A 21,598-nucleotide genomic window follows, 5' to 3' on the forward strand; every position below is an offset into this window, starting at 1 on the left:
GAGTGAGAGTGTGAGTGAGAGAGAGAGAGTGAGAGTGTGAGTGAGAGAGAGGGGGGTGTGAGTGAGAGAGAGGGTGTGAGTGAGAGGGTGTGAGAGTGAGAGAGAGAGGGTGTGAGAGAGAGAGGGTTGTGAGTGAGAGAGAGAGAGAGGGTGTGTGTGAGAGAGAGAGAGAGGGTGTGAGAGAGAGAGAGAGAGAGGGTGGTGAGTGAGAGAGAGAGAGAGGGTGTGAGTGAGAGAGAGAGAGAGGGTGTGAGTGAGGGTGTGAGTGTGAGTTGTTGAAAATCTGCGTGTCTTTTCATGGGACGATTTCCCTTCCTCTTGCTGAGGTCCTCCCTGGACGCGAGCTGTGTTTGCTTCCTCCTTTCCCTCACCTTCTGTTCCTCCCACCCCAGTCGTTTCAGGAGTGCTGCTCTTCTTCCTGCTGTTCCTGGACCCCTGTTGTTTCGAGCATGACCTACTCTGCCGATGTGGGCAATCCTGCCTGCTCCGTGCAGCCCCACTGCTGACAGGCAAGCACCTGGAGGTTCTCTGCTAACTTGCCAGCGAGGTGTTCTTCATTCCCAGGCCGAGAACCAGGCCCAACTAGTTGACCACCCAGTGTGGGCCCTAACCGTCCGACTCCCTGCCCATGTTTCCCCACCCTTCCTTATTACACCTTCATATCTTTTTGCAACAGGGAGACCTTATACCTGCAAATAGGCATACAGCTCAGAGCCAAATTCCACCCACTCATCTCTGCCAACCCAGACCCCAGCTCCCACTGTGTTGCACCCTTGAAACAGTAAGAGGCATCTACAAGGCACAAGTCAGGAGTGTGATGGAATACTCTCCACTTGCCTGGATGAGTGCAGCTCCAACAACACTCAAGAAGCTCGACACTATCCAGGACAAAGCAGCCCGCTTGATTGGCACCCCATCCACCACCTTAAACATTCACTCCCTCCACCACCGGCGCACCGTGGCTGCAGTGTGTACCATCTACAAGATGCACTGCAGCAACTCGCCAAGGCTTCTTCGGCAGCACCTCCCAAACCCGCGACCTCTTCCACCTAGAAGGACAAGGGCAGCAGGCGCATGGGAACACCACCACCTCCAAGTTCCCCAAGTCACACACCATCCCGACTAGGAAATATATCAGCTGTTCCTTCATCGTCGCTGGGTCAAAATCCTGGAACTCCCTCCCTAACAGCACTGTGGGAGCACCTTCACCACACGGACTGCAGCAGTTCAAGAAGGCGGCTCACCACCACCTTCTCAAGGGGAAACTCGGGATGGGCAATAAATGCTGGCCTTGCCAGCGATGCCCACATCCCGTGAACGAATATTAAAAAAAACTTGCATTTGCTCAGCATCTTATGTTCTCGGGACTCCCACAGTTTTTTCATAGAATGATACAGCTCAGAAGGAGGCTATTCGGCCCATCGTGCCTGAGCTGGCTCTTTGAAAGAGCTCTCCAGTTAGTCCCGCTCACTTGCTCTTTCGCTATAGCCGTATAAATTTTTCCTTTACGGTTTATCCAATTCCCTTTTGAAAGTTACTATTGAATCTGTTTCCACCGCCCTTTCAGGCAGCGCGTTCCAGATCACAACAACTCGCTGTGTTTATAAAAATAATCTCATCTCTGGTTCTCTTGCCAATTACCTTCAATCTGTGTCCTCTGCTTACTGACCCTCCTGCCACTGGAAGCAGTAGACAGGGAGAAACTATCAAAGCCATTAATAATTTTGAACACCTCTACTTAACCTTCTCTGCTCCGAGAACAATCCCAGTTTCTCTAGTCTCTCTACAGAAGTGAAGTCCCTCAACCCTGGTACCATTCGAGTAAATCTCCCCTGCACCCTCTCCAAGGCCTTGACATCCTTCCTAAAGCCCAGAATTGGACACAGCACTCCAGCTAAGGCCTAACGGGTGATTTATAAAGGTTTAGCATAATCAGCATGTTGCAGACATTAGGTTCATGTCACCAGCGATGTGCAGAATTTGTACCAAGAAAATATTTTCAGTGATCACAGCTGAATAACGGCTGTCACGTAATGTCAGTGTTCAATAATACTTTTCTTATTCCAGTGATTCTGCAATGGCCGACATACCTGTTACTATGGATACGGAGTCCTCTGGTGGCAAAGATATTGTAAGTATCGGAGTGCTTTTGGTGCGGGTGTGACCAGGGGAGCCCCTGAGCTCGAGCTCTGTTCTGTCTGTAGCTGAGGTGCTTTTTGTGGGGGGCTGCAATTGGGGCCTCGGCACTCTGGGTCGGGTTGGGGAAACTGGCCAGGGTTCACTCTCCTGATCGCAGACCTTGGACCCCCTGGTGGACAGTGCTTGGTGATTGGACGGCGGGTGAGGATAGGCTTGAGGCTGGCTCTCGAATCACCTTCGAATACCTGTCTCGGCTGACGTGCCCAGTAGCCTACTCAGTCAAATATAGCTTAGACAGTCCCACTACTGCAATGCATATAAAATAAAAGTGAAGCTCGCACCTCTTTTTAATTCATTCTTGGTCTATGAGCATCGTTGGCCAGACTGGCATTTATTCCCCATCCCTAGTTACCCTCGAAGGTAGTGGTGGTGGGCCGCCTTCTTGAACCGCTGCAGTCCGTGTGGTGAAGGTGTTGCCACGGTGCTGTAAGGTAGGGAGTTGCAGGATTTTGACCCAATGACAGTGAAGGAACGATGATGCATGTCCAGGTCGGGTTGGTGTTTGAGTTGGAGGCTGTGTTCCCATGCACGGGCTGCCCTTGTCCTTCTAGGTGGTAGAGGGTCGCGGGTTTGGGAGGTGCTGTCGAAGAAGCCTTGGCGAGTTGTTGCAGTGCAGCCACGGTGGTGGAGAGAGCGAATGTTTAAGGTGCTAGATGGCATCAAGGGGTATGGGGAGAGAGGGGGATTATGGTATTGAGATAGAGGATCAGCCATGATCATATTGAATGGTGGAGCTTGAATTGCCGACTCCTGCTCCTATTTTTCTATGTTTCGATGATGGGCTGCTGATCAAGCAGACTACTTTGTCCTGGATGGTGTCGAGCTTTGTTGCAGTTGCACCCATCCAGGTAAGTGGAGTAGCCCATCACACTCAATTGCCAAGTGATTGAGATACTCGGCACCCTCCTAATCGCACCTCAGCCAAGAGGCAGTACCTGCAGGAGAGGAGTGGGCAGAGAAAGGGCGAGGGGTCCTGAGTTCTGTTGGTACAGTACTGCCGTGAACGTTTATTCCAGTTGCAGCATTTGGCTCCCTGTTTTTATTTTGAAAAGTTGCCACCTCTGGTTGCTGATGGGACATTAGCGAGCTGCAGACCTCTCGTAACATCGAACACTGAATCTTCTGGTGCATCGCGTCTTCAAGAGAGAGTTCACCTGGCTGCTTAACTGCAGATGCTGGCCAAGTGAAGGCTAGGTCGCTCCAGCCCGCCCAGCCCAGCCCGGCTCGCCCCGCTCTGCGACAATATCCACGCACTTTTTTGAGAAGCATAAGTTCCTTTGGGGCGCTCTCCCGTGGGTGACGTCTCACTCTCCACTGCTCTGCCCGGGAGGTGGGTGCTCCAGGTGTTTATTCACATACCAGTGCTTGGCAGCGTGCAACCATTCTTTGCTTTACTGCTTTCCTAAGCCAAGGTAGTTTCAACTCTCTAAGCAGCTGCCCAGTAGCTCGGCATTGCCTGGGAATCGAACCTGCTCCCTATGCACAACTTACCTGTTTTATAGAGTACTTGTGCCTGGGATGCTGTCTGTGCATTTCTAATGTTGCTTTGAGCGTTCCCCTCCCTGACCAGCTCCAATAGGGCGAGTGTATCCACTCTCGGTGGGGAAATGAGCAGGATGTCTGCTCCCAAGCCTCTGTCACTGCTGCCTTTTTGTCAGCTGGTCAGACGTCGATGACCGCAAAGTGCTGATGATTGATTCTTGGGATTCCTTCACCCCCCCCACCCCCCCGACCATAAGGTTCTCTCCATAGCAACGTGGTTGTGATGGGTTGCTCAATGCGGAGTCTTATCTTGAGTGCTTTGGTAATTAATTTGGACCTTTTTTTAAGAAACAAGAGCTGAATTGTCGCAGTCTTGTTGTGGTTCGACTGACACACTTCCTGCTGACGCGGGCCGAATGGGAAGGTGTTGCCGCTCGTTTCCGTGTCTGATGCCCGAATTGTACGTTGTTTTTCCAGGAGGTGTCCGGCGACAGCACTGAAGCCACCGACGCTCAGCAGGCGGGGGCGATGGAGGAAGAATCTGTGCGGCACCTCGGTGGAGTGGAGCTCCAGTGTGGCATCTGCGTGAAATGGTTCTCGGCAGACACGTTTGGCCTTGATACAACGTACGTAATTCGCCCCTTGCGCTGTACGCGGGTCACCGGGGTTCATTCAGTCTGAGAGGACTACCGCCCGCGTCGACGCATTATATTCTGTTACTCGTGTATCGAATATGTTGACATTTCGAGGACAATTTTAATCTAAATCTGCTCGACCGAACTCCTGCCCTTTGTAGCTGAACGGGTTCGGTGAAAGTTACCCCCTCAGTGTAATGCTCAAAGCAATAGATTTGAAAAGCAGGGATGTTATGTTAAATACATATCGAACCTTGGTTAGACCACACTTGGAGTACTGTGCACAGTTCTCTCCATATTATAAAAAGAATATAGAGGCACTGGAGAAGGTACAAAACAAATTAATAAGGATGGTACCAGAAATGCAAGGTTATACCTATTGGGAAAGATTGAACAGACTGGGGTTCTTTTCTCTAGAAAAGATAAGGCTGAGGGTGACCTGATAGAGGTCTTTAAGATAATGCATGGGTTTGATAGGGTAGACGTGGAGATAGGGGTCATAAATATAAGACAGTCGCTAATAAATCTAAGGGAATTCAGGAGAAAGTTCTTTACCCAGAGAGTGGTGAGAATGTGGAACTCGCTCCCACAGGGAGTGGTTGAGGCGAATAGCGCAGCTGCATTTAAGGGGAAACATAGAAACATAGAAGATAGGAGCAGGAGTCGGCCATTCGGCCCCTCTAGCCTGCTCCACCATTCAATGAGATCATGGCTGATCATCCAAATTCAGTACCCTGTCCCTGCCTTCTCCCCATATCCCTTGATCCCTTTAGCCTTAAGAAATATATCTAACTCCTTCTTGAATATATTTAATGAATTGGCCTCAACTGCCTTCTGTGGTAGAGAATTCCACAGGTTCACCACTCTCTGGGTGAAGAAATTCCTCATCTCATCTCAGTCCTAAATGGCTTACCCCTTATCCTTAGACTGTGACCCCTGGTTCTGGACTCCCCGACCATCGGGAACATCCTTCCTGCATCTAGTCTGTCTAGTCCTGTTAGAATTTTATAAGTTTCAATGAGATCCCCTCTCATTCTTCTAAACTCCAGCGAGTATAAGCCCAATCGACCCAATCTCTCCTCATACGTCATTCCTGCCATCCCAGGGAAGCCGGATAAGCACATGAGGGAGAAAGGAATAGAAGGATATGCTGATCGGGTGAAGTAGGGATGGGAGGCGGCTCGTGTGGAGCATAAACACCAGCATGGACCAGTGGGGCCGAATGGCCTGTTTCTGTGCTGTAGACTTATTGTAACTCGATGCTTGAATGGCACAGTGGGGAAGGAGAAGAGGCCTTCACATTGTGGCTTAAGTCAGAAAGTATTTGTTCTTCCCACTCGTCTTTCTCCCTCCTTCTCTCGAAGGCGCTGATTACTGCAGAAGGGTTGCGGAGGGTGGATGCTGAGAGCCTCTGGTACATCACCCGGCTGGTCAATCTTGACTGGTTCGCTGAGTGCCGAGTGTAGGTAATACTGTTTGACCACTGGATGACGACACCGCCGCACCGATTTCCTGTCCTCACCCAATGCCTCGATACGGGGTGGCGATCAGCGCAGGAACCCTAGCTGGTGATTTCATTTCTTCCTCGGCCTCCTCCCGCCCCCCGCCCCCGTCCTCTGGGGTGTTTGAGGTCGACTGAGATCGTCCTTGGGATTCAGTGAGCGAAGCTCCAATAGGTTGTTGCTGTTCAGTTTTGACACATTTTATTCCTTGTAGACAGCTAGACCACAGTGTTCTTGTGTGTTTTTTTAATATACACTCTCCGGGATGTGTTTTTCACTCTCTGGACGAGCAATCGCCGGAAAGCCGGGATTTATTGCCCATCCGTAGTTTCCCCAAATAAACTAATTGTCTTGCTAGGCCATTTCAGAGCGCAGTTAAAAGCCGACCACATTGGTGGGACTGGAGTCACATACAGGCCCAGACTGGGTAAGGATGGCAGGTTTCCTTCCCATGAGTCAACCAGCTGGGTTTTTAATGACAATCCGACAGCTTCACGGTCACTTTTACTGACACCAGCTTTTTATATCCAAATTTTAAAAAAAACTGAATTCAAATTCTCAAACTGCCGTGGCGGGATTTGAACTTGCAAATGAGTCCAGTAACTCGCCAACTCCGCTCTCGCGTGATTTTTTTCGATTCGCGTTCACTGAAGTTACCCAGATGTACTTGCTGCAGGTGGATTCATGGGCTGTACCTAATTCTGATGGCTGGCTTTCTTGTTTGCAGCTCATGCCTCCCGTTCATGACCAACTACATCTTTCACTGCAACATGTGTCACCACAGCGGGAACACCTACTTCCTCCGAAAACAAGCAAGTAAGATTACTGATCACGTGCAGCGCCTGCCTTTGATCGTCGATGAGCTTAATGCCCTTTGTGAAAACATCGTGATTAGAGATGATGACTTTGCATCGTAAAGGTTAACGGCCATGAACATAAGAAATGGGAGCAGGAGTCGGCCATTCGGCCCCTCGAGCCTGCTCCGCCATTCAATGAGATCATGGCTGATCTTCTACCTCAATTCCACCTTCCCGCCCTATCCCCATATCCCTTGATTTCTTTCGAATCTAAAAATCTATCCAAGTCTTGAATATACTCAACGATTGAACATCCACAGCCTTCTGGGGCAGAGAATTCCAAAGATTCACAACCCTCCGAGTGAATACATTTCTCTCAACTCAGTCTTAAATGGCCGACCCCTTATTCTGAGACTGTGACCCCTGGTTCTAGACTCTCTGCTGGGGAAACAGCCTCTCTGCATCTACCCTGTCAATCCCCTTTAAGAATTTTATATGTTTCAATGAGATCACCTCTCATTCTTCTAAACTCTAGAGAATATAGGCCTAGTCTGCTCAATCTCTCCTCATAGGACAATCCCCCCATCCCAGGAATCGGTCTGGTGAACCTTCATTGCACTCTCTCTCTCCGGCAAATATATCCTTCCTTAGGTAAGGAGCCTGATTCTGTCCTCCTCCAGCAAGGTGGAACCTATGAAGGAACATAGGACCAGGAGGAGGCCATTCAGCCCCTGAAGCCTGTTGCGCCATTCAGTTAGATGATGGCTGATTTGTATCTTAACTCCATCTACCCGCCTTGGTTACCCTTGCCTAACAAAAATCTATCCCATCTCAGTTTTGAAATTCTCAGTTGAGCCCCCCGGCCTCAAGAGCTTTTTGGGGGAGAGAGTTCCAGATTTCCACCACCCTTTGTGTGAAGAAGTGCTTCCTGACATCACCCCTGAACGGCCTGGCTCTAATTTTAAGGTTCTGGAACCCCCCCCCCCACCAGAGGAAATAGTTTCTCTCTACCCTCTCAAAACCTTTTAATCATAAATACCTCCATTAGAGCACCCCTTAATCTTTTATATTGGAAAAGGAATACAGGCCTAGTCTGTGCAACCTGTCTTTGTAACTTAACCCTTTTAGCCCCGGAAACGCAGTATTTTTTCTTCTCTCCCGCCTCCACTTCGGGTTGAGGGGTGGGGGGGGGGGGGTGGTGGATAATTGAGACCGATTCCAGCACCAGCCCTCCAGACGTCGGCTGACTGCAGTGATGGAACCTGAGACCAGAGGCTGAGTGCACCAGCTGGGGCATTAATCGGCCAATGATCCAAACAACATGCCCTTTAAAGGGCTGACTGGAAGTGGGTTTAGATGAACAACAGCTGCCACTTGTTGGTCTCCTCTGAAAGTCTGTGGCGGGGGAGTTGTTGAGGGTCAGTGCATCAAAGCCCTGTCCCCGTGCTTTGTCGCGTGTGCTGCAGAGAACATCTATTAATAGGAAAGCTTTCGTTCATCCAGAATCTCTTTCCAGACTTCTCTGTACTGAGGGAGTGCTGCACTGTCGGAGATGCCGGCTTTCTGATGAGACGTTATGTAGTGTATGTACTTTGAAGAAGGAACTATATTCTGCAGCCCCTGTATACTGCAGTACCAGTAGTGACCACCCCGGTATATAAGCCTGTGAAGTAACTTTGTATAGTAGTTCCAGTTTTGTCTCCATTCAGTAAACACCTGTTATAACCAACTCCTGCAGTCCGTGTCTCAATTACACACGGACGTTACACCGTCTGCTCTCTCAGCTGGACCTACAAGATTGCATAGCATATAGGGCACAGAAACAGGCCATTCGGCCCAACCAGTCCATGCCGGTGTTTATGCTCCACTCGAGCCTCCTCCCGTCTTTCCTCATCTAAATCTATCAGCGTAACCCTCTATTCCCTCCTCCCTCATGTGCTTGTCCAGCCTCCCCTTAAATCCATCTACACTATTCGCTTCAACCACTCCCTGTGGTGGCGAGTTCCACATTCTCACCACTCGCTGGGGAAAGAAGTTTCTTCTGAATTCCCTATTGGATTTCTTGGTGACTATCTTATATTGATGGCCTCTAGTTATGCTCTTCCCCACAAGTGGGAACATTCTCTATCCACTTTATCAAAACCTTTCATGATTTTAAAGACCTCTATTAGGTCACCCTCAGTCTTTTTTCAAGAGAAAAGAGACCCAGCCTGTTCATCCTTTCCTGATTGGTATACCCTCGGCACTATTCTGAAGAGCAGGGGAGTTCTCCCCGGTGTCCTGGCCATATTTATCCCTCAATCCAACATCACTAAAACAGATTATTTGGTCATTGTCATGTTGCTGTTTGTGGGATCTTGCTGTGTGGGACTTGGTTGCGGTGTTTCCTACACTTGCAAGAGTGACGGCATGTCAAAAGTACTTCATTGGCCGTAAAGTGATTTGGGACATCCCGAAGTTGGGAAAGGAGCTGTACAACTGCAAGTTCTTTTCTTTTTCCCTGCAGACTTGAAGGAAATGTGCCTCACTGGTCTCGCTAACCTGACCTGGCGCTCCCGGACCCAGGATGAACATCCCAAAACCATGTTTTCAAAGGATAAGGTAAGGTGTTGGGGGATTGTGTCCAAGCGGCCTCAGAGAGAGTTCATCCCAAATATAATGTAGCTGCTCAGCCGCGAAGATTTTATGAATGTTAGTCCGAAGAGTTCTCCCCGTGCAGCACTGATGGGCAAAACTAACCTTGTCATGGTTCCCAAACCCTAAATCACAAAGGAACAGCTTCATCTTTGAGCTGTTTAAATTTGCTTGACTCCTGCAAAATCTTAAAGCTCTTGGGTAAGGAGTTGGACAGGCATAAATTTTTTCTGCTGTGCTTCTGAAAGGAAGTCTTTGTGGCCGGATGTCACCAATCCCTCCCTCCAAATCGACTGATTGCTGGTTTAATCCCCCAAACTCTCCCCTTTTCAATTCATGGGATGTGGGCGTCGCTGGCAAGGCCACTATTTATTGCCCATCCCTAATTGCCCTCGAGAAGGTGAGCCGCTGCAGTCCGTGTGGTGAAGGTACTCCCACAGTGCTGTTAGGGAGGGAGTTCCAGGAGTCCCAGCGATGATGAAGGATCAGCGATATATTTCCAAGTCAGGATGGTGTGTGACTTGGAGGGGAACTTGGAGGTGGTGGTGTTCCCATGCGCCTGCTGCCCTTGTCCTTCTAGGCGGTAGAGGTCACGGGTTCCGAAGAAGCCTTGGCGAGTTGCTGCAGAGCTTTTTGTAGATGGTGCACACTGCAGCCACGGTGCGCCGAGAGGGGAAGGCAGGATGGTTTGGCCTGCATCTCGAGGCGCTTGCAGTGTTGTTCCTTACGTGCCCTTGCAAGAGGCTGCGGTAATTTCACACGGGCTGCTTAACGCGAGAACTTTTTCCCCTTTGATTTCCCCCGCCTGTATTCCTTGTTTTGATGGAACTGGCTTCCCGCGGTCGGTTCACCCAAGCGCCTGTTCTTCATCCGTGACTCCAGACGGTGAGTGTCAGCAGGCTGCTCGGCTACGTGAGGCGTCACAGTGGAGCCTCTTCTGACGCTTGTAAGTTTGCCTTTTTGGGGGGGTGGGTGTGTGCGGGAGAGGAGGCGAGAGGGGCGGTCTCGTAACTATAGGTTGATCCAGAGTGGGATACGGAGCTAACTTCTCGGGGATCCCATGTAGCGCTCTCACTGTGGACTTGCTGCGGTAAGCTGTCTCTGCTATGATGAGGATTGAACCTGGGCCACTCTTGGTCCGAAGGGCTGGGTGCAGCACGACAGTCTGTTTGCTTGCCAGTGGCAGAGCGGTGCTATCAAGCAGCACTTACTGACCAATAACCTGCTCACTGATGCCCAGTTTGGGTTCCGCCAAGACCACCCAGCTCCCGACCTCATTACAGCCTTGGTCCAAACATGGACAAAGGAGCTGAATTCCAGAGGTGACGTGAGAGTGACTGCCCTTTACATCAAGGCAGCATTTGACCTAGTGTGGCATCGAGGAGCCCTAGTAAAACTGAAGTCAATGGGAATCGGGGAAAACACTCCACTGGCTGGAGCCATACCTAGCACAAAGGAAGATGGTTGTGGTGGTTGAAGATCAATCATCACAGCCCCAGGGCATCGCTGCAGGTGTTCCTCAGGGCAGTGTCCTCGGCCCAACCATCTTCAGCTACTTCATCAATGACCTTCCCTCCAACATAAGGTCAGAAATGGGGATGTTCGCTGATGCCTGCACAGTGTTCAGTGCCATTCACAACTCCTCAGATAATGAAGCAGTCCATGCCCGCATGCAACAAGACCTGGACGACGTTCAGGCTTGGGCTGATAAGTGGCAGGTAACATTCGCGCCACAGAAGTGCAAGGCAATGACTATCTCCAACAAGCAAGAGTCTAACCACCGCCCCTTGACATTCAGTGGCATTACCATCGCCGAATCCCCCACCATCAACATCCTGGGGGTCACCATTGACCAGAAACTTAACTGGACCAGCCACATAAATACTGTGGCAACAAGAGCAGGTCAGAGACTAGGTATTCTGCAGCGAGTGTCTCACCTCCTGACTCCCCAAAGCCTTTCCACCATCTACAAGGCACATGTAAGGAGTGTGATGGAATACTCTCCACTTGCCTGGATGAGTGCAGCTCCAACAACACTCAAGAAGCTCGACACCATCCAGGACAAAGCAGCCTGCTTGATTGGCACCCCATCCACCACCTTAAACATTCCCTCCACCACTGGCCGACTGTGGCTGCAGTGTGTACCATCTACAAGATGCACTGCAGCAACTCGCCAAGGCTTCTTCGGCAGCACCTTCCAAACCCGCGACCTCTTCCGCCTAGAAAGACAAGGGCAGCAGGCGCATGGGAACACCACCACCTCCAAGTTCCCCTCCAAGTCCCACACCATCCTGATTTGGAAATAAATCGCCATTCCTTCATCGTCGCTGGGTCAAAATCCTGAAACTCCCTCCCTAACAACACTGGGAATTCCTTCACCACACGGACTGCAGCGGTTCAAGAAGGCGGCTCACCACCACCTTCTCGAGGGCAATTGGGGATGGGCAATAAATGCCGGCCTTGCCCAGCGACGACCACATCCCAGGAACGAATTAAAAAAAAAAGCCACTTGCAGTCAGCTGGGGGCGCTTCAAGAAGTGTTATTGCTGTGGTATTCAAGAGAGGGGGAGATTTGAAGCAGGTCTTGTCATGGCCCCCTTGCCGGTATCATTACTCCTGAAGAACCCCTCTCCCAACTTCTGAACGGTGTTTTTTTGGTTATCCCAAGTTCCTGCAGTGTCAACAACAACTGGCATTTATATAGCGCCTTTAACATAGTAAAACGTCCCAAGGTGCTTCACGGGCATGTTATCAAACAAAATTTGACAACCAGCCACATAAGATATTAGGACAGGGGAGAGTTGGGCTTTAAGGAGTGTCTTGAAGGAGCGGGGAACGGTGGAGAGGCGGAGAAGTTTAGGGAGGGAATCCCAGAGCTCGGGGCCCAGGCAGCTGAAGGCACGGCCGCCAATGGTGGAGCGATTAAAATCGAGGATGCACAAGAGGCCAGAATTGGAGGAGCGCAGAGATCTCGGAGGGATGCAAGTTTGGAGGAGGTTACATAGAGAGGGAGGGGCGAGGCCATGGAGTGTCTTGGGAGTTTAACCTTTTTATTGGTGCTAGAATTAACCGTATCAGTTGGAGCTCGATTCCTGTAACTCTGGTCGCGGAATCATGATGGTGAGCTGTAAATCTGATTGCGGGATCACCTCCCAATCCCCACCATCCCAGGGTTCAGGGACACCAGTTTGAAAGACTTTCAAGCAGCAGGGTGCCAAAAAATGACACATGCTGATTTGAAATCAGCAGTTGTCAGCCGTGGCTCAGTGGGCAGCACGCTCGCCTCTGAATCAGAAGGTTGTGGGTTCAAGTCCCGCTCCAGGGACTGGAGCACATAAAGCTAGGACTGACGCTCCAGGGCAGTGCTGAGGGAGCTCTGCACTGTCGGAGGTGCCGTCTTTCGGATGAGACGTTAAACCGAGGCCCCGTCTGCTCTCTCGGGTGGACTTGAGGATCCTGCTGCACTATTTCGAAGAAGAGCAGGGGAGTTCTCCCCAGTGTCCTGGGGCCAATGTTTATCCCTCAACCAATATAACAAAAACAGATGATCTGGTCGTTATCACATTGCTGTTTGTGGGAACTTGCTGTACACAAACTGGCTGCCGCGTTTTCCCGCATTACAACGGTGACTACACTTCAAAAGTACTTCATTGGCTGTAAAGCGCTCTGAGACATCCGGTGGTCGTGAGAAAGGCGCTATATAAATGCAAGTCTTTCTTTAAAATGGTCACCTTTCATTTGATAGCCTGACTAGGCGGGGGAGGAGAGGGGGAAGGTGCAGGTGCAGGACTTGCTCCTGACGCGCTCTGTTCCAGGCTTGCCGTGGTGACACGTCACCTCAGAGCAGCTGCACCTTAAGGCCACAAGGGGCCTGACCTACTTTGACAGGCAAGTTGCCCTACAGAGACTGCGGGGCACAGTAGCTGACTCGGGAGAGGAGGTGAGTTGGTTTGCCAGTAAAATTACAAATCCTCTCGTCGTAGATTTTGAAATGTAATATTCCGTGCTTTCCTTGCGTGGTGTATGATCAGCAGTTGCGAGGTGTCAGTTTGAGCCCATTTTCTTTCCTCTCACCCTGTTGTTTTCCTGCAGGATATCATACCTTTTATTGACAAATACTGGGAATGTTTGACTACCCGACAGCGACCCAGCAAAATCACTTGGCCAAACAACATTGTGAAGACGATGGTGAGTGACTTCCCCTCAGAATACGGTCAACATTTCCGCCGTGGATTATTTTTAAAAAAGCAAGAGCAGTGATAGCCAGTACTGAAAAGTTTTCTTCTTCCTGCATGTTACACTTGCCAGGCTGTTCACCTGCCCTGCAATGAAGGTTAAGACATGTTGGAACAATAACACGTAGCATGATTGTCACTGGGATCTCAGTAATGCTACAGAAACAACATTGCATTTACTTAGCGCCTTTAATCTGGTAGTAAAACGTCGCAGGGTGCTTCACAGGAGCGTTATCAAACAAAATTTGACACCGAGCCACATAAGATATTGGGGCAGATGACCAAAAACTTGGTCAAAGAGGTGGATTTTAAAGAGCGTCTTAAAGGAGGAGAGAGAGGTGGCGAGGCAGAGGTGTTTAGGGATGGAATTCCAGAGGTTCGGGCCTCGGCAGCTGAAAGCACGGCCGCCAATGGTGGGGAGATTAAAATCGGGACGCGCAAAAGGCCAGAATTGGAGGAGCGCAGAGATCTCTGAGAAAGCTGAGTCTTGAGAAATGTTTGTGTTATGTCCATTTGAGTTGTGACGATGCCCAGCAGGATAGTTTTGTCCTTCCGAGTTAACTTGCCTGAAACCACATGAGGGCCCAGGAAAAATATCGGCAAAACATTGAGTCAGTGGGAAGGCTGTGGGTTCAAGTCCCACTCCAGGGACTTGAGCACAAAAAGCTCGGCTGACACTCCCAGTGCAGTGCTGGGGGAGTGCTGCACCGTCGGAGGTGCCGTCTTTCAGATAAGACGTTAAACTGAGGCCCCATCTGCTCTCTCTGGTGGACGTAAAAGATCCCATGGCGCTATTTTGAAGAAGAGCACGGGAGTTCTCCCCGCGTCCTGGCCAATTTTTAAACCTCAATTAACATCACTTTTAAAATAAAAACCCAGATTATCTGGTCATTATCACATTGCCATTTGTCGGCGTTTACTGTGCGTGAATTGGCTGCTGCATTTCCTACATTAAAACAGTTACTACACTTCAAAAGTGCTTAGTTGACTGTAAAGCGCTTTGGGATGTCAGGAGGTCGTGAACGGAGCTGTCTAAATGCAAGTCTTTTATTATTGGCTTGAGGAATGAACCAAACTCAGGGTGAGGTCAGAGCTTGGGGGCTGTCTAATTGATTGTGTGACCCCTCACACTGTCCCACCCTCTTTCCCCACCCTAGCAATGCTGTGTGCTGGGAGAGGCGAAGGGAAACCGCCTCTTGGAGCTTGTAGCTGCTAATATACTTTCCCACTAACCGCACTGGTGGCAGTGGGAGACTGGTAGAGTAGAAACGTGCTCCCTTGCTGCCCTGCACCCCAGAATAAAGATTTAACACCTTCAGGTTAGTTGGAAGTGGTGCTTGGAGAATGACAAAGGACCAGCGTAGCAAAAGTATCGAGTGAGAATGTGACTAGTTCAAAAATAAATGGTAATTTTTTTGTCTGGGGAACGGAGGAGGGGTGATTTTTACCCTCGCCACCTGGGCTAGAGCTCACCCGCCCATTGCAGACCTCAACCCCGTTTGCATCCCGACGGTTTCAGCGGGCTGGAAATTGGGCAGGTTCTACAATGAGCGGGCGATCCTCGCTCCTCCAGGGTACCGCCTGCACAGTGAAATTTACCCCGCAGCCTTTTCGACATGTGTCGGTGGTTTGGGGAAGCCAGCTGCCCTTAGCATTTCTGTTCATTCATTCAACGTTTCCTCAGCTGTTGCCCACATTTACTGTGCGTTACCTGCATTTCAGCTGTCCAACATTCCGTGGAATCGCAGTTCAGAGGAGGGATGTGTGTTTCCTCCCCGAGAGCATGAATTCCTATTTGGGGCCACTGACTGTAAGACACCAGTGCAGATCATTATTGAGCTTCCGGCTGTCACTATAGTGAGTGGAGTTGGATCTCTATACCGATCGTTAATGTCTATCCTGGAGCAACAATACTGTTTCACAGCTGACCTGTTCAGCTTGGGCTCCAGCAACACCCTGGCATGCATGATGGCAGAAGGGATGTGTGTACGTTTAGCGTCTGTCTTCGTACCGTGCTCACCCTCGCTCGGTTTGTCTGAACGTATGCACACAAACACAGGCCGCTGCCATGTCTGTATTGCTACCCAGTCTTAGTTCCGATAACGCCAACGACTTGCATTTATATAGCGCCTTTTAACGTAGTAGAATGTCCCAAGGTGCTTCACAGCAGCGCAATCAGACAAAAAGTGACACCGAGCCAAAGACGACGACATTCGGAGGGGCTTGGTCAGATGTAGATTGTAAGGAGCGTCATAAAGGAGGAGAGAGAGGCAGATAGGACTGGGGATGGAATTCCAGAGCTTGCAGCTTAAGACGGTTGAAGGCATGGCCGCTAATGATGGGGCGAAGGAAGTGGGGGATGCACCCAGTGTATTGTAGGTTCCTTGCTCGCACTGTGCTAGTATTCGAACTTTTTAAATTAAACCCTTTGTGGCGACTGGCACAACCCTTCAAAGAATGCACTGCCTCATCACATGGGTTCTGAGCATCTAAGGAAAGGAACCACACTGAATAAACAGATAAAAAGTAGTTCAGTGGCAGAACTAGCGACCGTTACCATGATTGAAGGCAGGTGTTACGACGAGGTACAAGAAGCTTTTGCCTTCATTCTTTACCACTCGGTTGTTGCATTTGAGATCATTTGCGGAGCCCATAACCGATCTGGGATGTCTCTGAAATTTCAGACCAAAGAGCGGGATGTGTTTTTGGTGAAGGAGAACCCAGATCCAGGCAGCAAGGACCCGCAGGAAGAGTACCCCAAGTTTGGACTGCTGGACCAGGTAAGAACCCTGCTGCATGTAAGGAGATGAGCGGTGCAAGTGCACGCTGGCAGAGTGGAAACCCCGTCAAAGTGGTACCTGTAATCAGGGTGGAGCCTGTGCACCGGGCAACAGACCTTACCTCGGCAAAGATGTGTCGCTGCGTAGCCCGGCTACTCTTGTGTCGGAATGGCTTTTAAACCTGTAGCTTGGGACAAGGTGAAATTTGCCTCCAGTGCTTGAGAGAGTGCTGGTGGGATCCCTATTGGTATCCAGCACTGGAAGGATACTGATGTGGCAGGAAACTAGATTCACGAGATTCATTCCTGGGATGTGAGGGGTGGCAGGAAACTCGATTCGCGCGATTGATTCCTGGGATGTGATTCCTGGGATGTGCGGGTTGTCCTATGAGGAGAGAACAAATAGAATGGGCCAATATTCTCTGCAGTTTAGACGAGAGAGGTGATCTCATTGAAACGTATAAAATTCTTAGAGGGCTTGACGGTAGATGCAGTTTCCCTCTGGCTGGAGGGTCTAGAACTAGGGAGCATAGGACAAGGGGACATCCATTTAGGACTGAGATGAGGAGAAATTTCTTCACCCAGAGGGTGGTGAATCTTTGGAATTCTCGACCCCAGAGGGCTGTGGAGGCTCAGTCGTTGAGTATATTCAAGACAGAGATTGATAGATTTTTGGACTCTAAGGGAATCTAGTGATATGGGGATAGTGCAGGAAAATGGAGATGAGGTCGAAGATCAGCCATGATCTTATTGAATGGCGGAGCAGGCTCGAAGGGCCGTATGGCCGACTCCTGCTCCTATTTCTTCTGTTCTTGTGAAACCCAGGGGTGCCATTCAGTGCTGGGCACCATAGCTGGCAATAGTTTAGACAATGGGAGGTTTAAAACCTTAAATTCTGGGTGTCGAGTCTCTGGGAATAACCTTCAACGTGAAATGATGGCTTAAAACATCAACAAAAATTTTTTTTAAAGCTGGGTAGACTATTCATATTCAAAGTCTCCTACATATATCTTTTACATATTTTGTCTTTTAACAGGTGCGAATGCTTTGTGGTTATTTTTTTTTAAATTGATGGATAGATAAGTGTCACCCATGTTGGCGAGTGCTTCAGCTTAAGCATCTGTGCTACAGGCACAGCTCCTTCCATTGTTGGTGATGTTTTATACAGAGAGGGCTAAACTTGCTGAAGCGAGTCTAAAGTCCACATTTTCTAAAGCGTAGCTGACATTAGATGCTTGAACTTTTTTTTTATTCGTTTATGCGATGTGGGTGACGCTGGCATTTATTGCCCATCCCGAATTGCCCTTGAGAAGGTGGCGGTGAGCCGCCTCCTTAAACCGCTGCAGTGCCACTGCTTAAGTTTAAAAATTGCAGCAATGAAATTGATTCTTTTCCACGTCTCAACATTGGAGTATTAGATGGAAAAATGAATGGGGTAGGTGGGTGTAGGGAGGACGAGGAGCACCGCGATACTTTGATTTGTGAGCACTCACATTATAAAGCAGTATTTGTGTCTTCGGCCCCTGTCGTGCACTCCCTTCCTTCTCTCGCCACTGATTCCATTCACCCACTGTCAGGCTGAACCAGACTGTTTGCAACCTCGGAGTCTGATTTGACACGAAAATTAGCTTCTGATCCCACATCCACTCCATCACAAAGACCGCCTCCTCCCACCTCGGTAATATCGTCCGACTCTGCCCCTGCCTCCGCTTATCTGCTGCTGAAACTCTCATCTATGCTTTATCACCTCCAGACTCGACTATTAGAAGGATCTTCTGGCCGGCCTCACATCTTCCACCCTCCATAAACTTGAGGTCATCCAAAACTCTGTCCGTATCCTAACTCGCACCAAGCCCTGTTCGCCCATCACCCCTTAGATCGCTGACCGACATTGGCTCCCAGTCCACCAACACCTCCATTTTAAAATTCTCATCCTTGTGTTCAAATCCCTCCATGGCCTTGACCCTCACTGTCTCTGCAACCTCCGCCAGCCTTACAACCCTCTTTAAAAGCTCTGCATTCCTCCAACTCTGGCCTCTTGTGCATCCCCCACGACCCTTCATCTCACCATTGGCGGTTATGACTTCAGTAGCCTGGGCCCTAAGCTCTGAAATTCCTTCCCTAAATCTCTACCCCTCTCCACCTCTCCTCCTTTTCAGACCCTCCTTAAAACCTACCTCTTTGACCAAGTTTTTAGTCACCCCAATGAATGGACAGTGTCAATATTTAAAGAAGAAAGACTTGCATTTCTATAGCACCTTTCACGACTACCGGGCGTCCCAAAGCCTTTTACAGCCAATGAAGTACTTTTTGAAGTGTAGTCACTGTTGTAATGTAGGAAAGGCGGCAGCCAATTTTCACACAGCAGGCTCTTCGAAATATTGCCTGGGATCTTTTACGTTCATCTGAGAGAGCAGACGGGGCCTCGGTTTAACATCTCATCTGAAAGACAGCACCTTCGACAGTGCAGCACTCCCTCAGTGTCGGCCTAGATTATTGTGTTCATGCTTCTGGAGTGGGACTTGAACCCACGACCTGACTCCGAGGCGGAGGTGCTGCCCACTGAGCCACAGATGATTACACTCCTGTGAAGCGCCTTGGGACGCTCTCTGTTAAGGCTGTATATAAATGCAAGTTGTTTTTATTCTGATTAGAGTTACATATGTTTGATAGAAAAGTACATTTATAATTGGGGTTCTTTTCCCATCAGCATCCTTCCTATTGGCAGTATGTCAAGTGAAATTATCATATGCTTCAAACAATTCAAAGTTGAGTGTTGCCGTGTGCTGAGTACAGTTTCATAGAATCTGAGAGCACAGAAGGAAGGCATTCGGCCCGTCCTGCCTGTACTGGCACAGTTGAATGCTTTAACTGTTGAACTGATGTGTGCTGCTCTACTGAAACTGGCTTGGTGCTTGGAACTCTTCTTGCAGGATCTTTCTAACATTGGCCCGGCATACGACACGCAGAAACAAGGCGGCTCCTTGACCCCGGGAAGCAACCTCAATGGTACGTTGACTACTTCAGTACCGGGCTGGTCTCCCTTTTGAGTTTCTTGCGAATTGTTGCCGTGAATGCATCTTCTAGCTTTAGTCCTGTTCGTTTAGATTTGTTCATCAGTTTGTTGCATTGTGACAAAACTTCAACTAACCTCTCACTTAATACGTATGACTTTTTTTAACACGTTTGTATATAAAATACAGTAAGCCAGGCAGAGGAACGTGTGATTTCCATTTTAGAGGACAAGCGGCTCTGTTTTTTGACAAACAAATCTTGTAAAACCCCAGTCGTGGGAGTGAATTGTTTGCACTAAGTATGTAACTGGCAGTATTTTTATTTATATTCTGTTGCAGGGAAAGCATATTTTAAAAAAAATTACTATTGAACCTATTTACAGAAGCCACCTATTACTGTATATAGACCCCTATTTATTAACATGAGTTGCTGTCCTCTGAATTTTGACTAGTTGAATCCCAAACTATCTGGAGTGTTTGTCCCACACCAGACAAGAACAGGCTTCACCTGTTAACCGAATGCGTGCAGGGGACAAGCTAATAAAAGTTCTTTAAAAAAAAATAAAAATAAAAAAAAAATAATAATAAAACTATATTTTAAAAAGGGATTGGTAATGTAATAAGTGTATTTAATGCCCTAATGAGGTTCTGTGTTTTTAACTAAGAAATGCCCTCCAATCGATCAGCTGGCAGGAGTGGGTGAGATTGTAGGGTTTAGTGGTCAGGCCCTGTGTGAAAAGGCAGAAGTGGTGATGCCAATTAATCTTCCTTGTGGGATGTGCAATGCCAGGGATCTGGAATCCGCCCGAGACACCAGCACAGGTTGGGCCAGTATCTCTCTGTGTGGAGAGTTACAGAAGCTGACCGGTGTACGCTCAGCCAAGCTCGTTGCTGATTCACTGTCCTGTTGTTTTGGGTTTTTTAAAGACTTCCTTGAAAGTCAATAGTGAACTCCAAATCGATGCAGCATTCCAGCTCATCCACCGCCTTCCCATTCATTCCCACGGTATCATGTTGCAGTAGCCCAAGTTCCTTGCCTCCCAGTTCAGTCCCATTGCATGGAAACCCCAGGAGCTGAATATTGAGAGTTAGGAACAGAGGAATTGCTAAATGGAAAGAAGACTTTGATCCATCTAGTTCGCCGCCTTCCATCTTGGTAGTTGTGTAATACAACGATAATGGAGTTGTTGACCAATCATGGCAATCGATCTCCATCAATTAGTCTACAACAGACCCAGACGTGACTTGAGGAAACCGCCCAGTGGTGGAGACCTTTGGGAACCATGGGTCCAAAGTCACCTCCTCCCAAGAGTTCCTACCAAAATTATACAGGCACACTTATAAATTCCAGTTTCTGTGTGGCGTTGGGTATTTGAAGTGCTTTCTGTTGAAACTGAAGTGTAGAGTGGTTCTTGGCAACATTTTCTCAACGCCATGTTGTCTGTCTATTTATCTGGAGTTGACATTACTTAAATGAAAAAATGTCTGCGTAAATTTTACGTCCCAAAGATTTCGCAGTGCGACGAGCCTTGTGCGATAATGGAGCGGTGAAGTCTTTCGGTCAAGCAAACTCTCCCGAGAGCCACGGGGCACACATGGCCGACTTTGGGGGTCCGAGGTGGCTGGCCACCTCGCTCAAGTGGGCTTCTCTTGCCTGCCGCAGGCGCCTTCCCCCATCCTGGGAGTTGCGAAGATGCAGAGGGAAGCTGGGCTGGTTGCTCAGGTCTCCCGCTACACTTGGGAGCAGCGAGAAGGGAGACACCGGGGAAAATGCTCTTTACTAAACTAGAACTTAAGCAGCTAATGCATAAGAGTCCGTAGTTGATGCTTGTGTTGTCCTCCGACTATACAAATGCATGCTTTGACTTCTCTTCCAGGTGGACCTTCATTTGGAGGTGAAAGTTTGTGTCTTAAGAAGTTCTGAAACTTAAGTATTTTGTACCTGGCTTAAAACGCTTGCTTAGTGATTTGCAGTGCCTTTTGTTTTTATACTTTTGCTATTTCCTCTGATCTGAGCTGGGCAAAATGCAGCACATGTGCTTGGGGGGTGGGGAAGTACTCTTTATATTAAGTCTTAATACAAGCCCAGGCACGGACCTAGGATTAAATACTGCATTAAAGTGCTTGCACATGGTGTCATGAAGCAAACCGTATTCCACCAATTTGGTTTTAAATTTTGAACAAGGGCAGCCTTTTACGACCAAAGATTTAAAATGGTGGGTGACTGGAGACAATGGTCCTGTTTCTGTTGCAAGGCATTTTTTGAGAATTGCTCAGTTCAAATCAGATGATCCAGTTAAACTGGAGTTTTGAGTGGGTGG

General features: G+C 48.9%; 1 protein-coding gene across 7 annotated transcripts in view; it reads left to right on the forward strand.

The window, feature by feature from the left end:
- The window catches only part of ash2l (ash2 like, histone lysine methyltransferase complex subunit), a 56,017-nt gene that overhangs the window by 12,280 nt on the left and 22,139 nt on the right, over positions 1 to 21,598 (forward strand). For 2 of the 7 annotated variants that reach the window (XM_085970922.1, XM_085970926.1), the window contains exons 2-9: positions 2,068 to 2,131; positions 4,159 to 4,307; positions 6,546 to 6,634; positions 9,122 to 9,216; positions 13,342 to 13,437; positions 16,169 to 16,264; positions 19,197 to 19,272; positions 21,155 to 21,172. In XM_085970922.1, coding sequence (XP_085827048.1) covers positions 2,078 to 2,131; positions 4,159 to 4,307; positions 6,546 to 6,634; positions 9,122 to 9,216; positions 13,342 to 13,437; positions 16,169 to 16,264; positions 19,197 to 19,272; positions 21,155 to 21,172 — 673 coding nt within the window. In that variant the 5' untranslated portion in view covers positions 2,068 to 2,077. Of the gene's footprint in view, positions 1 to 399; positions 510 to 2,067; positions 2,132 to 4,158; positions 4,308 to 6,545; positions 6,635 to 9,121; positions 9,217 to 13,341; positions 13,438 to 16,168; positions 16,265 to 19,196; positions 19,273 to 21,154; positions 21,173 to 21,598 lie in introns of those variants that run through there. The other 5 variants (XM_085970921.1, XM_085970924.1, XM_085970920.1 and 2 more) reach the window with 4 other exon arrangements.

The sequence above is a fragment of the Somniosus microcephalus genome, chromosome 30, assembly GCF_052327205.1.
Source record: "Somniosus microcephalus isolate GS21.2 chromosome 30, FLI_Smic_1.0, whole genome shotgun sequence".
Lineage (NCBI taxonomy): Eukaryota > Metazoa > Chordata > Chondrichthyes > Squaliformes > Somniosidae > Somniosus > Somniosus microcephalus.